The sequence below is a fragment of the Tursiops truncatus genome, chromosome 3 (assembly GCF_011762595.2).
Source record: "Tursiops truncatus isolate mTurTru1 chromosome 3, mTurTru1.mat.Y, whole genome shotgun sequence".
NCBI lineage: Eukaryota > Metazoa > Chordata > Mammalia > Artiodactyla > Delphinidae > Tursiops > Tursiops truncatus.
Window position 1 is genome coordinate 162,234,179 of NC_047036.1, and position 23,460 is coordinate 162,257,638.

A 23,460-nucleotide genomic window follows, 5' to 3' on the forward strand; every position below is an offset into this window, starting at 1 on the left:
ACATAAAGCACTTTGGAAGCAGTCAATTCTAATAAGCTATTATTCTAATCGTAACAGAAAGCATCCGCTCTGAGATGCAGCTGAGATGAGGACGTTGCGGGGAAGGAGGCACATGCACATTGAAGAAGACCGTGGGGCCTCAGCCTTCCCGAACCCAGCCTGGACCACATCAACCCTTAGGTTTCCGCAGTCCTCGTAATTCAAGATCATTCTAAGAAACACAGCACAGGCCACTTACCCTGTTAGCACCACCACGAAGTCCATCACATTCCAACCATTCCTCAAGTAAGAGCCTTTATGGAAGGCAAACCCAAGGGCAATGATTTTAATTCCAGCCTCAAAACAAAAAATTCCAATGAAGTATGGTTCTGTGTCATCCTGGAAGGGAGAAAAGGTAAGGTCAGTGTCTTTAGCTTGGCAGAGGATGGCATGAACAGGGAACCAGCCCACTCGGATAAGTGTACGCACTTCCCCTCACCTCTCCTGACCTTCCAGCACTCACTGCCCTCCACTGCATCCTGCCTGGAGCTACCCTGTCCAAAGGCTTTTGCAAGAAAAACAGAAACATGGAGAAGACACCTCCTTCTTTCCTTGTGGCCAACTTTACACACTGGTTGGACACACAGAATTGTTTGTTCGGATGTGAGCTGTTTAGTAGGGCAGCCACATGTGGCTACTTAAATTTAAATGAATTTAAATGAAATAAAATGAAATATTCAGTGCTGCAGTCACACTAGCCACATTTCCAGTGGCTACCATATTGGACAGTGCAGACGTAGGACATTTCTATCACTGCAGAAAGTTCTAGAAGAAAGCACTTGTTTAGAATGTTTTCTTGTCACCTATATCATTCAGGCCCTTGTGCTTGGTCCCTGTGCACTGACCTCACCCCCAAATCTGACATTTGCGAGGGTTCTAAGCTGGTATGCACCAGCTTCAGGTTGCTAAAATATTGGAATCAATGCTCCTGCACTGGCTGGTAAATGGCCAATGTCCCAACACCCAGCCCCTTGCCAGACCTCCTGCCAGATCTGGCTTCCAGCTGATAGTCAATAGTACTTGGAATTAAGCTATAAGCTCTGCTCCATCAGAGCCCCTACATGGATGTTCCCCAATGTGTTATGGCAATGTTTCTCAGGCTTCAATCATTTGAATTCTGCTTTCATGAGTCTTTCCATGCCAGCTTGCCACCAGTACTACTAATTGTTTACCATTCTTTCAACAGACTCTTTTTACTTAGCTTGATTGTAAGCAAAAGCAAACAAAAAAGGTCCTGAAATCATAGTTTTTCTGGGCTAGTTATCTATTATTAGGATATACATTATAATATGTAACTATTAAAATTTAAAAGCCTTGAGATCATTAATACTTTGTGGATTAGGAATGAGTGGATTCTAACATCTCTCTCTCCCTACACTTGAGTTATGACAGCTGGCTTTGAAATGGTGATGGAAAGGAGAGAGGTCTCCTTCTTGGCAGTGTCAGAATGCCAGGAGGGGAAGCAGGGGGCTGGGGGATGGCTAGGGGCATCGAGAAAGATCTTAGTGCTAGTTTACAGCTCTGCAGAGTTTCACCAAACCATCAACTGGATTTTGAATGTCCCTCCAGAGCTGATATTCATATATAGGAAACGCTGGGGATAGAAGAACGAGCTAAATGACATCCCAAGCAAGCTACCAGGCAGAAGTCAGAATGTGGGACATTCCCTAGAGCACCTGGACTGGTTTCTGCAGGGTCAATGGCAGGAGGGAAAATAAGTGCTTTAGATAAAAAGTCTTAAGCAACCTAAAATCTAGACCATGTTTGGGTCTTGGTTCAAATGACCTGGAAAATGCCATTTCTGAAACAATCACGGATATTTGACTAGCGACTGGGTCTTCGACGAGTCCCAGGAACCACTGTTGTGTTGGGTGTAAACATCTCACTGGGGTGATGTAGGAAAGAGCCCATATTTATTCTTTGGCCGTGCCGCACGGCTTGCAGGATCTTAGTTCCCCAACCAGGAATTGAACACAGGTCACAGCAGTGAAAGCGTCAAGTCCTAACCACTGGACTGCCAGGGAATTCCCAGAAAGTGCCCGTATTTTTAGCAATGCAGACTTAAGTAGATGGCAGTGAACAGACATTTTGTCTGGGATTTGCCTTAAAATACTTTGGCCAAGAAAGACAAACCAAGGAAATAAAAAGGGACAGAAAATAGGAAATGAGGCAAAATCTTGACAGTTGTTGAATCTGAATGATGGGCTCATGAGGGGTTCACAGTGCTGTCCTCTGTGTATGGTCAACATTTTCCACAAGAATTTTGTTTTGTTTTTATTTATTTATATTTTTATTTTAATTTTTTTGGATGTGCCTTGGGGTGTTCAAGATCTTAGTTTCCCGACCAGGGATTGAACCCGAGCCCTGGCAGTGAAAGCGCTGAGTCCTAACCACTGGACGGCTAGGGAATGCCTAAGAATTTTGTTTTGAATGTGACTTTTCATGGACGAGGTGACCACTCTCACCCACCCCCCTCCAGATTGACATGAGGTCTGCTGGGGAGGTGAGAGTGGAGGATGGGCAGTGAGGACATCTCTCTCCCCAGATTATTGTGTTCATGAAGTTTAGGCTCCCCAGGTAGGGGGCCCACGATCCGGTTCTCGGTGCCAAGACGGAGAGCCCACTCTGCCCTCGGCTCCCATGGCCACACCAGTTTGCCACCAAAGCAGAGAAGAGACCTCCCCTAGAGAGACTTCACTCACCAGTCGTTCAGACATCGGGGTCTTGTCATCATCAGGTAGGTGTTGCTCCAGGGCGAGGACAATGCAGTTTGCTATGATGGTGGCTAAAATCATATATTCAAAGGGAGTATCACAGAATTAAGGAAAATCTTTCCAGCTTTGCTTAGGTTCAAAGCACAGTTGAGTGGAAGGTACAGAGACGTCCCCTGTGCCCCTGTCCCCCACATAGGCACAGCCTCCCCTGTTATCAGCATACCCCACCAGAGTGGCACATCTGTTACAGTCGATGAACATACATTGACACGTCACGATCACCCAAAGTCCATAGCTTACATGACGGTTCGTTCTTGGTGTTGTACACTCCATGAGCCTGAGCAAACATTTGATGACATGGATCCACCATTATAGCCTGATCCAGAGTAGTTTCACTGCCCTGGAAACCTGGCAGATGACTTTGTAAGGAAAATGTGGACATTCTTCCTCCGTTTCACCTCCAACCTTCACTGGACAAATATTAATTCAGCACCTACTGTGTGTCAGGTCCTGTTCTGGGCACTAGGGACACAGCTGCCCTTGTGGAGGAGAAGTGAGTGAGTGAGATAAGCACATTATACAATACATTAAAAGATGGTGAATGTTATAGAGAGAAAAAGCAGGAAAGGAGACTGGTGGTTGCAATTTAAAATACAGTAATCATACCCAAAGTAAAATAGATAGCTAGTGGGAAGCAGCCACATAGCACAGGGAGATCAGCTCGGTGCTTTGTGACCACCTAGAGGGGTGGGATAGGGAGGGTGGGAGGGAGGGAGATGCAAGAGGGAGGAGATATGGGGATATATACGTATAGCTGATGCACTTTGTTATAAAGCAGAAACTAACACACCATTGTAAAGCAATTATACTGCAATAAAGATGTTAAAAAATTATATTCTAAAGCTAAAAAAAATACAGTAATCAGATCTGATACAAAAGCAAGAGCAACAAAAGAAAAAATAGATAAATTGGACTCGGCCAAAATTTAAAATTCTGTGAGCCAAAGGGCATTGTCAGTAAAGTGAAAAAACAAAAGCAAAAAACCAACCAACAGAATGAGAGAAAGTACTTGCAAATCAGATATCTGGTAAGGGTCTGGTAACAGAATATACAAAGAACACTTACAACTCAACAACAAAACAATAACCTAATTAAATAACAGGCAAAGGGCTTGAAGAGACATTTCTCCAAAGAGGATTAGGAAAACGCAAATCAAAACCACAATGAGAGGGCTTCCCTGGTGGCGCAGTTGTTGAGAGTCCGCCTGCCGATGCAGGGGACGCGGGTTCGTGCCCCGGTCCGGGAGGATCCCACATGCTGCGGAGCAGCTGGGCCCGTGAGCCATGGCCGCTGAGCCTGTGCATCCGGAGCCTGTGCTCCGCAATGGGAGAGGCCACAACAGTGAGAGGCCCACATACTGCAAAAAAAAACAAAAACAAAAACAAACCCACAACGAGATGCCACTTCACATCCACTAGGATGACTAGAATGAAAAAAACAGAAAACAATAAGTGTTGGTGAGAATGTGAGAAATTGGAACCACTATACATTGTTGGTGGGAATGTAAAAACAGTGCTGCCACTGAGGAAAATAGTTTGATGGCTCCTCAAAAAGTTAAAACACAGAATTCCCATATGATCCAGCAATTCCACTCCTAGCTATATACCCAAAGAACTGGAAAACCGGTACTCAGATACGTGTTCACAGCATCAATATTCACAATAGCCAAAAGGTGGAAAGAGCCCAAATGTCCATCAATGAATGAATAGTTAAACAAAATGTGGTATATCCATAGAATGGAATATTATTCAGCCATAAAAGTGAAGTACTAACACATGCTACGATGTAGATGAACCTTGAAAACATTATGCTAAGTCAAAGAAGCCGTACACAAAAGACCACATATTGTATGAATTCCATCGATACGAAATGTCCATAATGGGAAAATGCACAATCAGAAAGCAGATTGGTGGTTGTCCAGGGCTGGGGGAGGGGAAAACGGTAAGTAGCTGCTTAACGCTTTGGAACCAGATAAAGGTGATAGCTGAACAACCTTCTGAATGTACTGAATGCTACTGAATTAGTCACTTAACAACGATTAGTACTGTTCTGTGAATTTCACCTCAATAAAAAAGAATATGGTGGTCAGGGCAAGTCTCCGAGAAGCAGACCTTTCAAGGTCTGAGGGAGGGAAGGGATGGTCGGTCCATATGGCTATTTCCAGTTGTACATTCCCTCTCTCTCTAGGCACAAACTCCTCCCTGCATCCTGGGAACTCTCCTCCGGGTTGACGAGGCTACCAGATAGTCCCACTGGAGGATCTGCCCTTGGGGAGGGTCTGTCCTGCTCACTTCCTATTAGGGACTGATCTGCTGATCAGTGGGTAAACCAGAATATCCCTGCCCCCCTGCCAGATCTGCAGAAGCACCCTCAGGCCTACAGCCTTAGTAAGCAAAGCTGCAAATCCAAAACAATGAACAAAATGGCAGTAAGAACATACATATCAATGATTACCTTAAATGGAAAGGAAACTAGCATAACAAAGCTGGTAACTTCTGAGAAGGAGGTTTAGGTGTGGAGAAATGGATGCTAGAGGGAGAAAGCCATAGGGTGTTGGTGACTCTGGAGCAGGAGTTCCCAACTTCTGCGGTACTGACATTTGCGGGTGATCATTCTCTGTGTGTGGGGGGGGCGGGGGGGGGAGGGCTGTCCTGTATATAGTAGGGTGTTGAGCAACATCCCTGGCCTCCACCCACTAGATGCCAGTAGCATCCTCCTCTCCAGTTATGACAATCAAAACTTATGACAACCAAAAGTCATCTCCAGATATTGCCAAGTTATCCCCTGGGAACACTGAAATCCACTGTTTTGCAGAAAGATGAAATAGCATGTCTTGAACTTGGCCATGTTAAACTACTACCCTCCTCCCAGCTTTCTCTCTTACGAACTTAACTAGCCTCAGTCTCCTGTTTGGCCCTAGAGTTACATTTGGCATCTTGGAAGCTCTGTAAAAACCAAGAGATCTGGGGCTTCCCTGGTGGCACAGTGGTTGAGAGTCCGCCTGCCCGTGCATGGGACACGGGTTCGTGTCCCGGTCCGGGAGGATCCCACATGCCGCGGGGCGGCTGAGCCGGTGAGCCATGGCCGCTGAGCCTGCGCATCCGGAGCCTGTGCTCCGCCACGGAAGAGGCCACAACAGTGAGAGGCCCGCGTACCGCAAAAAAACAAACAAACAAACAAAAAACCAAGGGATCTTACAGGCTGGAGGAGGAGTTGGAGTGTATACCCACTTTCCAGGTGTGAAAACAAAGTCTAAAATAGACAACCTGGGAGTAAGAGTCTAAGTAAGCCGGGGAAAACCAGGTCTTCTTTGTCACCAGCTTCAGCCTTTGCCTCCAGCTGAAAGCAGCTGAGCCACGCTCCACGCACACTTTGAAAAGCAAATCCAAGACTCAGGGCAATTTGGGGAGTCAACAAAAACCATCCTGCTGACGATCATCTCTGATTGGCTTCCTGCCTCCGAGCTGACAGTCATTAGAAGCACAGAGAACAAAGCTGGGCTGTGTTGCACAAATACTCCATTCTGTCTCACCCTGCAGCCCAGAAAATAAGAGACAATATTTGTACACAAAGAAGCAATGCCAAGCCCTTCCCTGGCCTCCCCTCGCGGAGCCTTCTGAAGCCATGATTTGAATCCGATGATTTCACTTCCCTTCCCTGCCAGCTACCTCCCTGTTAGCTTCCGCATGAAGCTGCCGCCTCACTCTTCAGGGCCCCCTGGCCTCCTGCCCCTAAACAGCTGGGATGTGACTTTCTCTGCATCAGATTCGAGCTGAGGTTCCAGGAAGAGTCCCAGAAGGCCAGGAGCAAGCTGCACTTTCAATGGGCTGCATTAGGAGGCGTTCAGTTGGCCGCTGTCACCTGGATTTCAGACCCAGAGCTCTTGGGTACGACAAGGAAGCCTTAGTCAGCATGGGGGCCGACAGAAAGTGGCTGCCCACTCCCACCTTATTTCTTTTTCTTAGTTTTTGTCAGACATGGGCACACTGGCTATCAAATGTCATCCCCCTCTCTGCACACACCCATGCACCCCGCCAGTGTCCACAGACACACGCCAAATGGGTGCAACACTGACCTTATACCCTTGCTACTCAGTGTGTGGTCCACAAACCAACAGCATAGGCAACACCCATTAGAAAAGCAGCATGTCAGGACCCACGGTGACCTGCTGAGTCAGAGATCTTGAGCAAGGTCTCCAGGGGCCCTGTGTGCACACTGAAGTTTGGGAAGTGCTGCCTTAGATCTATCTCAGGGGGAGGAGGAACCCAGGTAATTGTGGCTTTGAGTCATCCAGAAAGACGTGGGGGCTCGCCTTTTTCCTCCAAGCCTTCTCCTCCATGTTCTGACCCCAGGAGGAGAATTCAGGAGGCCTGGACCAGTCTTCTGCCTCCACTGAAGGGGGCTGAGAAGAAACCCAAGCTCTTGATGGAACAAGAGAATGTTGGAATGAGACAAATACGCAGCAAAGAAGATTCTGGAAATATTCACAGCCCTCCCATGGCTACCATCTCACTCAGAAGAAAAGTCAAAGTCCTCCCAGCAGCCAGCAAGGTCCTGCCCGACCGACCGGCCCCCATCACCTCCCTGCCCTCATCTCCTCCATTCTCCCCCTCGTTCACTCAGCTGCAGCCCCACTGGCCTCCTCCATCTTTCTCAAACACATGAGGCACATTCTACCGCCAGGGCCTTTGCACCTGCAATTCTCTCCCCTAGAATGCTCTTCCCCCCACACCCCCAGAGACCCACAAGTTTCCCTCCCTCACTTCCTTTAGGTCTTTTCTCAAAGGTCATATCCTCAGTGAGCCTTTTACCCCCTTTCCCTACTTATTTTTTTTCCTTGGCCCTTGTCCCCAAACGTCTGCTATGTTTTTCTCCTTTATCTGGTTCACTGTTTCTCTCACCTATTAGACTATAAGCTCTGTGCAAGCAGGGATTTTTGTCTGCTTTGTTCTCAGCACCTAAGAGGAGATCTGTTACAGAGTAGGTGCTCAGTAAACACCTGTGGAAGGAAGGAAGGAAGGGTGAGTGGGTCTTGCTTTCCACATCTCTCCCCTCACCTCATCATGTGCCAAGTCTCCGTGGGCACACTAAGGATACAACCGGCTCCTTAAAATAGGCAGTGATGTGGCTGGTGCACAGACGCAAAGGTAGGGTACCGAGTTCTTGGCACAGGAGGTTCTCTCCCCAAGCAGAAGTCAAAGGTGGTCCAGGCAGGGGGAGGTGAGGCTTTCTCAGCCCAACCCTGAATCGTGCCTGATCCTCCCAATTTAGAAAGCTTGGGTTCTAACTCACAGCTGCGGTGAGCAATGCCTCTGCGAGCTGAGCTGAGCCTTCCCGCTCCCTGATTGGTTCAGGGAGAAAGCACCTGTGTCAGTGGTATCCAGAATAATCAGCCAGCCAAAGAGGCCAAGGAAGGGGGGAGGTGGATGAAAGGAAAGAAGCATCCCTGGTGGGAGGAAAAGCTGTCTCCTGAAATGGCTCATGGAAGTCAGGCTAGCAAACAGCCCTGCAGGCAAGTGCGGATACACAAAGCTTCCCCCACAATGAGATTGATCAGGACCCACAGAGGCCCCAGAGAGGGGCTGTGTGTGACACTGGAAACCACCAAGTGATTTCTTTACAGGGAAGAAAGGCTGCACCTGTGAACAGGAGCTGCTCTTGGGATCCAGAACATCAAGGAAAATCAATTTGTAAAGTTGGCATGGCTGATGGTTCCAGCCCCTTAGCAAGACCTTGCAGAATGTCCAAATAATTCATCCTTCTCTTTGTGGTACCCCCCCCCCATTCCCATCTCATTTCCAGCCTCCTGTGGTTGGTGTGACACATCAGATCAGGTTTGTTAACTCATCAAGGTCTTGACACTACCATGGGGGCTGCCTGACGGGTATGTTCTGAGGAAACACATACTTCAATGAGTCAACCCAGCAGTTCAGCTTATGGGGAGAAGGCAAGTAGGTCTTATTTTCATGTTAGTTCCATGCTCGTCACAATTACCAGGAAAAGAGTAGGGGGTACCAGGGCCCTGAATGTATAGGTGTAGGACATATTCCTTGCTCTGCTAAACATGCCACAATTTAACTCAGCAATAAGATCAACTATTATGGGGCCATAACAGGCACAACAACGTAATTACAGCTGCCATTTACTGAGTGCTTCGTCGGGCAGACACCAAGCTAAGCACTCGTTGTTTCAGTTAATTCTTTGCAACAATTCTACAAGGTAGGTTCTATTGCAAGCCCCATTTTCCAGATAAAGAAATTAAGGGTCAGAGAGGATAGATACATTTCTCAAGGTCATACACGCAGTAGGGCTCGCTCCAAGATCCGTGCTGGTTGTCCCCACCACAGACCACTCAACAGCTTACCCTTACTTGTTAGAAGGTAGATGTTTTTGCCTTTATTTAAAAATTGGAGGTGGGGTACGCCTGGGGTGTTAACCATGGATGAGGCCAACTGGATCAGCCCTCGCCTGAGTTCCAACCACTGCCACAATTTAATGCAGTAGTTATCAACCACTGCCTGCTGGTTCACACCTTCATAAGCCCATCCTGAATGGGTCATATTAACGAACAGTTCAACTTCGAACAATACAACTAGTCTCCCTCAAGACATTGGCTTCGAACTCTCCAACACACAGTACTAACCAAAATCAAGTTAGAAAAGAGCTCTCCTCCAGCGGATCAGCTTGAGACTGAAGGGTGATGATGAGCTAACAAGGGCAACGCTGGAGCGGCCCGGGATGGTTTCAGCACCACGGCCAGCGGCAAGAGGCGCAAGTTTAATCACACATCCTCCCAGACGTGGCAAGCTGGGGCAGGACAAGTAAACCCAGTGTCAAGTATTAACACGCTCCGAGACCATTGCAAAGGCCTACATTTCACATACACAGTAGAGGCATACACATGCAAAAAGATTCATTACGTCAGCAGGAAAATCAAATAGAGAAAATTAAAATCCCAACACTAGATAGATTTGATGTGCTGTTTGTTTTTTTAATATTATCCAAGGATTTTCAACACTTTGGTTCTGAAAAGAGAAGTCTATCCAGGGCAGCTAAATCATGCTTCTGCTCAGAAAATTGGAAGTATCTGCATGAGAAATTATACAGCAAAGTAGTTGAAAGGGTTTGGCGGTCAGACATGGTTTTGGACTTGGGCAAAGGAGTTTCCTTCCCCAAGCCTCAGCTTCCTCATATATATAATGTGAGAAGTAGCACCTACCTCATAGGGCTGCGTGAGAATGGAATGAGTGGATACACACAGTAATACACGCAGAACAGAGCATGGCATATACTATGTACTCAGTAAATGTGAGTGTTTTGTTATGGTTTACTCTGGTTCCTGTGAGATTGGGAAGCTTTATATGCTTACGAAAGCATAATACAGGGTTCATCTCATCGTAGTCATGCAATCAGTGTTCATTATTTTTATCTCAATTGCTGCTACCAGTATTATTAACTTTTCCTATTTCTTTTTTACCCATGTAAGTCTCATTCCCCTCCCGTCATTGGAGAGCCTAAACGCCTACTCTCATCGTGGCTGATGAGGTTGTCTCTCCAATCTGAAGTGTTTCCAGGAACAAAAACACGGTGAATGTGTGTGGTCCACTCTCTGAATATCAGGCTTAAAATAAATGTTGCAAAAAGATCCATCAGATATTTCATACACATGGGATCCTACAATACGTGACCTTTGGTGTCTGGCTTCTTTCACTCAGCATAATGTTCTTGCGGTTCATCCACACTGTGGCATGTATCCATACTTCACTCATTCTTAAGGCTGAATAATATTCCATTGTACGGATGTACCACCATTTGTTTAACCATTCACCCACTTTTGGGCTGTTTTGACATTTTGTTTATCTAGAACAGATGACTCCATAGAGACAGAAGGCTGATTTGGGTTTGCCCAGGAGTCTGGAGGAGGCAGGAAATGCATAATGGGTACAGGGTTTCCTTTTGGGGTGACGAAGATATTTTAGAACTAGATAGAGGTGGTGGGTGCACAGCACTGTGAGTGTACTAAATGTTACTGAACTGCTCACTTTATTTTTTATTGAAGTATAGTTGATTTGCTGAACTGTTCACTTTAAAATGGGTCATTATGATATGCGAATCTCACCTCAAGTTTTAAAAAAATCCCTGTTGTTTATCCTTCTCCTTTCCCCCCCTTGATTCTCAGAGTTCGCCTCCTATGCTTTTATTCACTGACTTTGGCAGGTAACTTTTTCCTCAGACAGCCCTCAAGATCCCTTTTCAAAAAATAAATGGTTTTAATTATAATAGGAATATGTGCTTATTGTATTTTTTTTAGTTTTTAAAATTTATATCATTTAAAAAGCGACAAGTCCTTACACCACCCCACTTCCCAGAGATAATCAATGCTAGTAGTTTGGTGTTTCTCTCTCAGATTCTCCCCTACACACATTCTTTGCACTGGCTGCTCTCTCCTCTACCTTCCCCCTAGTTAGGAGCAGGGCTTACTCTCTCACCTCCTTCAGGTTGTAATAAAACACCTCCTACACTGTTGGTGGGAATGTAAATTGGTGCAGCCACTATGGAAAACAGTATGGAGGTTCCTTAAGAAACTAAAAATAGAGCTACCATATGATCCAGCAATCCCAACTCCCGGGTATATACCCAGAAAAGCTGAAAACTCTACTTCGAAAAGATACATCACCCCAATGTTCATGGCAGCACTATTTACAATAGCCAAGGCATGGAAGCAACCTAAGTGTCCACCAACAGATGAATAAAGATGTGGTATATACATACAATGGAATACTACACAGCTATAAAAAATAATGAAATATTGCCATTTGCAGCTACATGGATGGACCTAGAGATTATCATACTAAGTGAAATAAGTTAGACAGACAAATATTAATATGTTATCACTTATATGTGGAATCTAAAAAACAATACAAATGAACTTATTTACAAAACAGAAACAGACTCACGTAGAAAACGAACTTATGGTTACCAAAGGGGAATGGGGGGTGGGGGAAGGGATAAATTAGGACTATGGGATTAACAAATACACGCTACTATATATAAAATAGATAAACAACAGAATTTACTGTACAGCACAGGGAACTATATTCAATGTCTTGTAATAACTATAGTGGAAAAGAATCTGAAAAAGGATATGCATATATATATCTGAATCACTTTACTGTACACCTGAAACTAACACAATATTGTAAATCAACTATAGTTCAATTAAAAAAAAACATCGTCTGGGCTTCCCTGGTGGCGCAGTGGTTGAGAGTCCGCCTGCCGATGCAGGGGACACGGGTTCGTGCCCCGGTCCGGGAAGATCCCACATGCTGCGGGGCGGCTGGGCCCGTGAGCCATGGCCGCTGGGCCTGCGCGTCCCGAGCCTGTGCTCCTCAACGGGAGAGGCCACAACAGTGAGAGGCCCGCGTACCGCAAAAAAGAAACAAAACAAAACAAAACAAAAAACATTGTCTTCCCACTGAGGCCTTCCCTGGCTACCAGATCTAAAATTGCAACCCTGTCAACATCTCCACCTCTCTGCCCTGTTTGTTTTTTGCTCGTTTGTTTTTAGCAACTTTTCACATTAAACAAATTAGGTCATTTATTTATCTTATTTATTATGTTGGTCTCCCTCACTGGAATGTCCACCCTAATTGGAGGGAGGTGGGGGGCTAAGGATTTGTCTGACTTGTTCTTGATTGTATGCCCAGCAACTAGGACAGTACTAACACGTAATAGGTGCTCAATAAATACTATCAAATGCATGAACACAAGCATTCCAAATCGTGTTTTCCCTTTACAAAATTGGGATCGTGATACATAATGTTCTGTGATTTGCTGTGCCCCTCACCACAATGGACACATTTTCCATATCAGTATATTGGACTTCCCTCTTTTAAAAGGCTGGGCAGTATTATCGTGAATGGACACATCATCATTTATTTACTGTTCTCCTAAATGCTTCCAGTTTGTCTCTATTACAAGCAAAGCTGTGATGAATAATCTGACCATACATCCTTGTGTATCTGTGAGGACTTTTTCTGTGGGATAAATTCCAAGACATGGAATTGCTGGGTTAGAGGGGGTGCAGGGTGCATGCTTGACATTCTCATAGATACTGCCAAATCAACCCAGAGATTCACAGAGCTATATTTTACAGTGTTTTAGAAAGTGAAGTGAGTATGTGTGTTCATTCTGAAATTAAATCCCTGATTTAAATGTAAAAATTGCTCTGTAACAAAATGTTTAAATGTGGAAGAATTAACATGACTCATGGAAAACACACACACATACACACACATGCATGCACACACACACACAGCAAAATGAAGTTCCCTTAACGAAAAAGAGAAAGGAAAGAAGTACCAAAACAAGTTTTGAGCAGGAGGTATTGGTTCATTTTAAACTCTTGGGTCTGAGGCTCCCAATAAGGACTGAATACTTCTCTTCGTTTCTCTCTCTCTCTTTTTTCAGGACAGTAAAGTTCCCTGGACACATCTGAGTGATGTGAGATCTCTGTCTCCTGGTCCAATTTACAACCATGTTCCCTGGCATATTCACTCTACTAAGGGGAAGTCATTCTCCTGTCTCGTTGTACTGTCACCCCTGTGCAGTGGTCAGCAAAATTCTCCATTTCCTCAGCATCTTCTCAATATATTTCATCTACCCCTTGGCTTAAATTCAAACTTGAAAATTCCCTGAAGACCACCAACGCCTAGGCCAAGGGGGCCACTGGCAGCTTCAGATTAGTTTCCCCAAACAGTAGGAAAATCCAGCCCAGGGAGACATCTGCCATGATAGCCCTAAGTAAACAGTGAAGCCAAGGAGAAGAGCCCCAAGAAAGCAAGAGAGACAAAGAAGGACCCTCCCAATCCAGGTGAGGTGAAAAAGGTATGTAAGAACCCAGATGAGGTGAGCAAGGCCCCCTCAAACCCAGGTGCAGCTAAGGAGAAGGTCCCCAAGAAAGGCAGGAAGGCCACTGGGCTCAGCAGGAAGTCCAAGGTCCAAGCCTCAGCAGCCAAGATGCTGAGGTCCACAGGAAAACAAAAGCTGGGAGTAAGACTTTGGTAGAGCCTGTAACTATGATCTTCAACTTCCATGTGGCGAGACCACTGTCCATGCTGGCCCCTCCCTTACCTGATCATTGGAGGACATCCTTACCTCCTCATCCAATGACCAATGTCAACTCCAAGCCACACACACCCAGAAGTGACACCAGCTACCTCCAGAATGCCCCTTCCCATCATCTTTCTCTTTAAGTACCACTCTTCTCCTCCCAGCTAACTTTTTAAATGCAAACCAACGTCCATCCTATGAAGCCCCGCAACCTGCTGACCCCACCATTTCTCAGCACTCTCTCCTGCCTTCATCTCCTTCCTTGTCAACCTTATGTAGGTTGGTTATATATCACTCTCTTGCCTCTCTTTCCATCCTGGAAAAAGCCTATCCTTGGATGAACCGAACCAGTTACTTTCCCAGGGTCTGTACAGAGTAACATTCCTGAACGAGATCAACGATCTGGGAGGATGACATTGAATTCATGATCCTAAACCTCGAATGGTCATTCAAGAATTAGAGTATCCGGGCTTCCTTGGTGGCGCAGTGGTTGAGAGTCCGCCTGCCGATGCAGGGGACACGGGTTCGTGCCCTGGTCCGGGAGGATCCCACATGCCGCGGAGCGCCTGGGCCCGTGAGCCATGGCCGCTGAGCCTATGCGTCCGGAGCCTGTGCTCCATAACGGGAGAGGCCACAACAGTGAGAGGCCCGCGTACCGCAAAAAAAAAAAAAAAAAAAAGAATTAGAGCATCCTAGGTGGAAAAGATACCAGCACCTATTGGTACACCGCTGGGAATAACCCAATTTAGAGAAATAAATATCCTCCCATAATTAGAAGCCCCACCCTTGACTTCAAATTTCCCTCCAGCCACCAAACCATTTCATTACTCCCCTTCGTAAAGAAGGAGTTGACTACACATGTTGCCTCCACTTCGTCACCTCAAATTCTTCTTCTCCTCTCTCCAGGCTGGCTTCTAGCCCCATCACGTAATCAAAACTCTTACAGTGAGGATTGCCAAAGACCTCCAGGCTGCCAAATCCCAGGACCACTTTTCTGCGCTCAGATTAATTGGTCATACCCTCCTTTTTTGTTTTCCTACTATCCTTCTTGTCACTATTTCTCTGTTTCCCCTTCTCACTCCCCCTTTTCTACTCAATCTCTAAATGTTTGTCTTCCTTGGGGCTCAATCCCAGGCAGTCTTCCATTCTCTGCCTCTACTTTCTAGGGAGTCTCATGCATTTTGATGTGTTTTGTCATCTCTTGCTGCTCTTGCCTCCCAAATGTCTACTCACTGCTCTGCCCTGTGTCTTGGGAAAAGCAGGACTGACTCTGGTAAATGGCATTACCCAGCCTTCCTCATCTCCTGCCTTCTGGGCGGGTTTGGCCAATGAGAAGCACCAGCAAGATGACTGAAGGGAAAGAAGGGGAGTTGGGATATTTCTTCATCCCATTTCCTCCCTGCTCCAGAGTGAGGTTCTGGCTATGGATGTGTCCTTTTGCACCTTCTCAGAGACATCTCAAACTTCATAGGCACATCTGTAGTCATTTCCTATAGCTGCTGTAATGAATTACCACAAACTGGGTGGCTTAAAGCCCACCCATAAAAACCCATAAAATAAATTTATTCCCTAACAGTTATACAGGCCAGGAACCCACAATTAAGGTATCGGCAAGACCAAGCTCCCTCCAAAGGGTTCTAGGGGAGGAGCCTTTCTTGCTTCTTCCAGCTTCTGGTGGCTCTAGGTGTTTCTTGGCTTGTGGCAACATCACCTCAATCTCTACCCCCATATTCACATGACCTTCTCCTGGGTCTTCTATCCTCCTCATCTCTTCTACAAACACTTGTCATAGAATTTGCTCACCATTACATCCTCAGCACCCGTCTCAGTGCTGAGCTCACAGCAGGATCTCAATATATGTTTGTCAAGTGAGCGAATGAATCCCTACCTATTTCATTTCTCTCTATATCTCAACAGCAGTCCTTTCTAAATCTTCCTACTCTCCCAGCTGTTGCATTGGCAACCCGAGTTAAACAGATTTTCTGGAAAGCCCCAAGTCCCGGATGAAACCTCCTTCATTTGCTCCCCCACACACTTCTTCAAATATTTGGGTCTGCCCAGCCTTTTCCTCTGCTGGCCCTGCCATCCGTGAAGATTCTCCTTGAGGCTTTATCATTAAAAAATAAACCAATATATTCTCTGCCTCCAAAAGAAGCTTTTACTTTTGCAAACTCTATTGATTTAATCCTAGAGGCTGCTGGCAGCAGTCCCAGGAGCTTCATCAATGTGACAACACCCGGCACAGCCGGAACAGCAAGGAGGCTCAGCCAAGATCTTCTGCTCGGGTCTTCACTGATCCCGACTGAATCTCTCACAATGATGAAGAAGGATTTACAGTAGGGGACAGGATATTTGCAATTGCTCCAGGATCCTGCTTAGGTGAGCAAAAGGAAATGTCTGCAAGCTTGAGGCACTTCAGAGTTCTTTGTTAATTTGCTACTATAGCTGATTCCCAGGGGGTGCTAAGCGAGCAAGAAACCCAAGATAATGGAGGAACACTGCAGGTTCTAGAACTTGAGTATCAACTCCCTGGTGGGGTGAGCAGGAGTAGCACAGACAAAGGGGAGGTGGGGAAAAGGAAGCTGAAGATGGCAAGAGTTCAAACGGGGGTTCATTCATCCCTCAGCAGATACTAAGTGATCAGGGAAGGAGAGAAAAAAAAGTCATGGGAAGAAGGGGGTTGAGGGTGTCTGAATCAATGCCCAGGGATTAAGAAACCATTCATCTCCCCAAAGGAAAACAATTCTTTCTCTATTTTTATTCAAGATTGAAAAACAGGGAAAGGAAATACAGTCTCCATAGGAAGAAAGCAAAAGGGAAATAATCTTTGTTAGCTGGAAATTTAAATGAGTATACATACCCCTCATCAGAAAATTGTGCTTAGATATTAGCCCCAGTGCACAGATGATGAATATACGTTCTGAATATTCTACATCCTGCTGCAGTAACAAAAAACCTCCAAACCTTAGTGACTGAAAACATCACAGGTCTATTTTCTTGCTCATGCTGTATGTCCAATGCAGATGAGATGAGGACTCTGTTCTATGCCATCCTCTCTTCAGCATCTAGTCTGAGGGAGGCTCGCTCTCTGTGCATGTGTGATGGTGGAGGCAAGAAAAAGGGAACATGGTGAATCATACACTGACTCTTAAAGCTTCTACCCAGAAGTGACACCTGTCACTTCCCCTCACATTCCACTGGCTAAAGCAAGTTACATGACCATGCCTATCTTCCAGGGGGTGGAGAAGAGACACTTTACTCTGTAACCAGAGAAGAACCAGAAACATTAGTTGAGCAAGGTGAAGGATTTCCACTTAGGAGGATTAAATGACTTGCCCAAAGTCAAAACAGCTTCAAAGGTGGCAGAAGTGGGATCAGAATTCAGAACCATATGGGCCATGTTCTTTAAGCTCTACCACCCTGCACATGACAAGACTTGAGAATAAAGTCTAGATAACTGTGAGGATAAATATCAATACAGGCAGGGGGGAGAAGGGACAAGGGAAAATAATGCATTGAGTGAGGGAGAGATGGAAGGAGACAGAAAGATAACACCAGAGCATAAGTAAAGAGGTCTCACCTTTAGAAACCAAAACACATCACAAACATCAAGAAAGGGATGAAGAGTCTCACACTTAGAGAGAGAGGTCAACAGCAACAGAGAATGGAGTAGGGATTTGTATGAAGCCACATAAGGAAGTGGGGGCACAACCATGAAGAGAACGAGTATGCTTCTTGCTCTTGCCCTGAAAGCCACCATCTTGGTTGAAGCTCTAAACACTAGTTTATGTAACAGCCTCAGGAAGCCAAGGCCAGGGCTTGCCAGAACTCCCATCAGCTGCATTGTCCTTCCCTGGACATTTTCCTGCACAGTTCTGGGAAATCTGGACCGGAGTTGGATGGTGTTCCAGAACGGATGGTGCTGGCTTGGCCCTTCTGAGTACTCCTCCCCCACCCATACCCAAGCCAGTCAGGAAGTGTCAAAGATCTGGCTCTACTGTACACCCAGCCAGCAAGTGGCAATTCTAAATAGATGGGTAGGCCAGTTTAGCATTAGAGCAAGGCTTCTGGAAAGCACTCACCATCACTGCCAACACATCATAGCCATTTCAGCTGTGAGCACCTAGTATGTGCCACCTATGTGCTTTCTGCACATTAATTCATTGAGCCCTCACCGCCTATCTATCCAAAAATCTTACAGATCAACCTTCAAGTTACATCCAGAACTGGTGGTTGCCAGGAACTGGGGGGTAGCAGGGGAGAGAGAATGGGAAGTGACTAGTAAAGGATAGAAGATTTCTTTTTGGGGTGATCAAGTGTTGTGAAACTAAAAGAGGTGGTGGTTGCACAACATTGTGAATGTACTAATGGCGACTGAATTGTACACCTCAAAATAGTAAATGTTATGTTATATATATTTTACCACAAAAGAAATTTTTTTAAATTGTTGCCAGAATCCAACCACTCATTATCTCCAGAGCTAACAGCCTAGTCCCGCCCCCACTTCCTAAACCAGCACTGTCACTTCCTCCCTAATCCCAAGTTTCTGCCCTTCCCCCCACCAGGGTCTGCTCCCCGCACAGTGGCCAGAGGAGCCTGTGAACATCTGAGTCAGGTCGTGTCCCTCCTTTGCTCAGAACTCTCTATGGCTCCTACCTTACTCACAGCAGAAGCCAAAGTCCTCCCTATAGTCCACAAGGCCCTGCACCACCTGCCCTATCATCTCCCTGCCCTTACCTCCTCCCACTCTCCCCTTTGCTCACTCCCTTCAGCCACACCAGCCTCCTTGCTATTCCTCCAACATGTCAAGCATGACCTTACCTCAGGGCCTTTGCACCTGCTGTTCCCTCTTCCCCCAGACATCCTTGTGGCTTCCTCCTCACTTCTTTTGAGTCTTTGATCAAATGTTACCTCCTCAGTGAGGCCTTATCTAATATAGAAATTGGTCTCCCCACCCCTTTTCCTTGTTCTCCTCCATTGCCCTTATAATCTTCTAGAGTACAAGGCAATTTACTTATTATTTTGTTTGTTGCTTATCCTATGTCCCTCCCACCGAGGATGTAAGCCCATGTGGGCAAGCACTTTTGCCTGCTTCTTGTGTCTAGAACAATGCCTTGCCCACTGTATATATTTGATCAGTATTCACAAAATGAATATACAGCCCTATGAGGTGGAGACTATTTTCCACCCAATTTACAAAGCAGTAAAACTGAGGCTCATTACCAAACTCAGTCTGAGTTCACAGCTCAGGTTCTCAACCACAATGATTGACTTTTATTATTAAACATGCAGCAAGGATCAATTGAGCACCTACTATATGCCAGGTGGTGTCCTAAGTGCTGGGGATACGACAGAGGACAAAACAGACAAAGCTCACCTCTCATGGAGGTGACATAGAACCTAGCTTAGTGCTTTCCTGCCCTAACTCTCACCTGCCTTCACGTTTGGCTCCAACAGCGGCCCCTGGACCACATGGTTAGAGATGCCCTAAGAAATAGACTGTCCGTGTGATCTACCAGCTCTCCACAGTGCTTCTGTGTCGGCTTTTATGACAATTTGTCATTGTATGACATCACATGATATTTTATGACACTGTATGACAGTGATTCGTCAACTCCGCCATCTTTACAATCAACTGCAAACTCCCTAAGCTCAGAGACCTCATGACAACTTTCTTTTCATCCCATGTTTGCTGATTTATGGATGAATGGAGCACGGAGAGCTGCCTCCTTCAAGAAGCAGCCCTTGATTTTTCCTCTTCATCTCTCTGTCCTTGGAAACCTAACTAACCACGTCCCTGGAGCTGTTTTACAACTATTTGTGTTCTTGTGGGGGTTTTCCTTCCATTTTCCTGGGAGTAGAGAGTTCTGACCAGAATGCCACCTGCACCCCTACAAAATAACATACATTGTGATAAGTGCTCTGAGGAATGATGAGGGGGAGACCTCATTTAGACTTGGGGGTGGTGGCGACTGGGTCAGGAAAGGCTCTCTGAGGATGTACCATTTAATGGGAGACCTAAAGGATTTCTAAGGATTCTCCAAGTGAAGAGTGGGGGGAAGGTACAAGAATTTCACAGTGGCTTTATTCATAATGGACAAAACAATAATAAACCCAAATGTCCATCAACAGATCAATGGATAAGCAAACTGAGATATTTCTATATGATGAAATAGTACTCAGCAATAAAAATGAATGAAGCTGTAGTGCTCACTCATCCAGCACACATTTATTGGCCACCTATGATGTGCCACGTGCTGTTCTAGAAGGTTCTAGTCCACACTGGGGGACAAAACCAATAAAACTGCCTGCCGTTGTGGAGGTCGTGGTAAAGTGGCGAGACAGACAGCTAGAGCATGCCAAAGGGAGAAATAAAGCAGGGGAGTGGGTGGGAAGTGCTGGGTGGGCAATTCAAAATCGTGTGGATGCTGAGAAGGTGGCCTTTGGGTAAAGACCTGGAGGGGGTGAGGGAGAAGCCATGAGGTTGTCTGGGGGAAGGAGGATCCAGGCAGAGGGAAGAGGCCAGTGTGGCAGGAGCTGGTGAGTGTGGCGGTGGGGGGGAGGGGGGGGGCGGGTATTGCTGTGGGGAAAGGAGCTTGGAGATCCTCATGGGTTTCCCTGAGGCAGAGAAACTCAGCAATGGGCAAGGAGCAATGTGAGGTAGGGGTCTGCTACCCTCACTCTGCATGTCTTATCGGACAAACAAGCCTGGTGTTAGGAGAGAGTATACATTCCTTGGCCTGACACACTTTCCTAAAAGACCAGAACAAAGAAGAAAAAGAAAGTCTGGCCTTGTGAGAAAGGAAGGGAAAAGAAGGATCTAAACAGAGGAACACAGAAAAGAAATTGCTGACATATATTAATACTTACTGTATCAGGTCTTGGCAAACTACGGCCCATGGTGTGTTTTTATAAATAAAGTTTTATTGGAAAACAGCCACAGCTGTTTGTTTACATATTGTCCATGGGTGCCTCTGCTCCACCAGCAGAGCTGCATGGCTCCGACAGAGACTTACAGCCCACAAAGCTTCAGATCTTTACTATCTGGCCTGTTGCAGAAACAATTTGCTGGCCCCTGTACTATAACAATAACACAGAACTACATATTAATACATTAAGTATTTACAGCATGTGTTTATATCTTACTATATAACTCTATAATATAAAATGATGTAATTATAATTAACATCTATATTAAGTGATTATGTGCTGGGCACTGGACGAAGCTCTTTTGCCTACATTATTGCATTAAATCTGTTCAACAACACATTGAATTAGGACATCATCATTACTGCTGTTATTGATTAAGAAGAGCACAGGCTCTGGAGCCAAGACAGCCTGGATTCAAACCCCACCTGAGCTGCTCGTGGGGTAGGAAGCCTCAGACAAGCTACTGAACCTCTCTGTCCTGGTTTTCTCTTTTGCTACATGGGATGATGACAATGGTACCCACCCCTTAAGGCATTGAGAGGATGAATTTAATTGATACAAGTGAGGTGCTTACCCTATTGTCCAGGACTCTTGTTACTATGACTGTCTTTATTGACAGATGAGGAAACTGGAGCACAGGGAGGGGAAGTCACTTGCCCAAGCCAGCCAGTGGTCCAGCTGAGATTTGAATCTGTGCTGCCATTACTGTCAGAAGCAGGGATGCGACAAAGTTGGGAAGAAGGTGATGAAAACCAGGAAGCATGGAGCTCATGAGAGGTGGACCCCACACACCGCCCTGGAGGACTTGGATCTGACCACCTCTCTTCTCATTGTTGTCCTGGATCTTGGAGTGATTGGAGGAAGGAGGGGACCTGGCCGGTTGGCTGCCAGAGGCGATGAGGGGCTGCTCTTCTGCTCTCCATGGAGGGGAGGAGAGGCCAGTTAAGCTTGAATGGAGGAAGTCAAGACAGTGCTGGCCTCATCATCACAAAGTCTTGGGGGATTCAAAGAAGTAGGTGAGGCTGGGAGGGGACAGGCCATTGTTACAGTCGCTGGGCTGACCTTGCAGGAGGCTAGAGATGGGGATCCACTTCTAACACAGCCGGACCAGATTGGGGTGGGGTGGGCGCGAGCCATTGAGCCATTGTTAGCACATCCGGGCTGCAATTTCTCTTGTGCACCTACTTCTGGCTGCCAAAGAGAGGAGGGAGCAGATGTGGGGTTGGAGAGTTGCTTCCTGCCGGTAGGACCAGAGTCCACCTTCCTGGGCTCAGCCTGAAGGGCCTCTCCTAGGTTTCACCTCCAGCAAGACACTCACTTTCTCTGGGCAGGAAGCTGCCCTCTCTGATCCCATCCACTCACCTTCCCCCCCACAGCCTTGGTTTAAGCCAAGGGCCTTGCCAGGGGCACTGATTGTCTGCTGACACCCAAACTATCCGGTGTCTGAGCAGAGGACCCCACACTCAAGCCTGGCATAAAACTGAACACCTTTCAAGGACACCAAAAAATTTCCTCAGAAAGGAAAAGAACTCTCAGGGTGAGGAAAGAGTAAAGGAGGTATTAGCATGCAGAGAGAACCAATAATCACACCACAACCAGCAACAATAATAATAGCAGAAGAGTAGATTTTTTTTTTTTTTTGCCATCCGGGAACCTGATTTCTCCTTGTGTAAAAGACAACGTAATGTGTCCACCAAACCTCCTCCTCCTGGATGCACACACGGACTCAATGTCCAGGTACGCTCTGCAGTTAGGTGAGCCATGGTACGGGCTGTCTTCTGTTACCCAGAATCCATTCTTCCTCCTTCTCCACTCTGCTATGCCCAAGGAGGCTGACCTGTGCAGACAGCCTCATTGAGCTCCTTATCCTCTGGCTTCCAGGTGGGTTTGGACAATGGGGATCCCTGGTGGGATATGGGGGAAGGGCATGAAGTTGGGGCATTTATTCTGTTGGCTTCCTCAGGTTACAGCTCCTGTGGGGCAGCTGTTCCTCCCTCCCTCTCTGCTTCGGTAACTGCCCGCCCACGTCTCTTAATTCAATTCTTGATGTGTCTTCTGTTTCCTAATGAAGCCCTCTCTGGTACACACCATGGGACAAAATTTTGGGCGATTAGCATGCTGGCAGAAATGAGGTTCACTACTTCTAGATGTGACTCACCGAAACCTCCTGTGTGAGCCTTCCTAATCTCCCTACAGGCTAGAAGCAAAACTTACAAGCGCTTACGGGATAGCAGAGCCACGAGATGGAAAGAGCCTGGGCCCTGGAATCACAATGTGGAAGGCCACCTGCTGATTATCCGACTGGGCTATAGGTAAGTGAGAAGTACATTCTTGCTGTACTAAGCCACTGAAGATGTGAGGGTTGTTTTTTTACGCCAGCTAGTGCACCCTAATACACCTTTAAAAGGACCATTCCTCTTCCCCATTCCCGTGGAGTTGGCTCCACCCCCAATGCCAGAGACCCGATGATGTGACTGAAGCCTAAGTCAATCAGAGCACCCCTTCCCCCACAGTGATTGGTTCAGGCATGAGCACATAACCCCAGCACAGCCAATCAAAATCAATAGATCATTTGATGAGAATGCTGGGAGGATGGCTGGGAAAA

At 46.3% G+C, this 23,460-nt stretch overlaps 1 protein-coding gene across 7 annotated transcripts in view; it reads right to left on the reverse strand.

Annotated features, from left to right (window-relative positions):
- CACNA1A (calcium voltage-gated channel subunit alpha1 A) overlaps positions 1-23,460 on the reverse strand; it is a 322,020-nt gene that overhangs the window by 191,840 nt on the left and 106,720 nt on the right. For 6 of the 7 annotated variants that reach the window (XM_073803167.1, XM_073803170.1, XM_073803169.1 and 3 more), the window contains exons 3-4: positions 2,742-2,847; positions 239-378 (exon numbers count right to left, since the gene is read on the reverse strand). In XM_073803167.1, coding sequence (XP_073659268.1) covers positions 239-378; positions 2,742-2,847 — 246 coding nt within the window. The remainder of the gene's footprint in view (positions 1-238; positions 379-2,741; positions 2,848-23,460) is intronic. The other variant, XM_073803173.1, reaches the window with a different exon arrangement.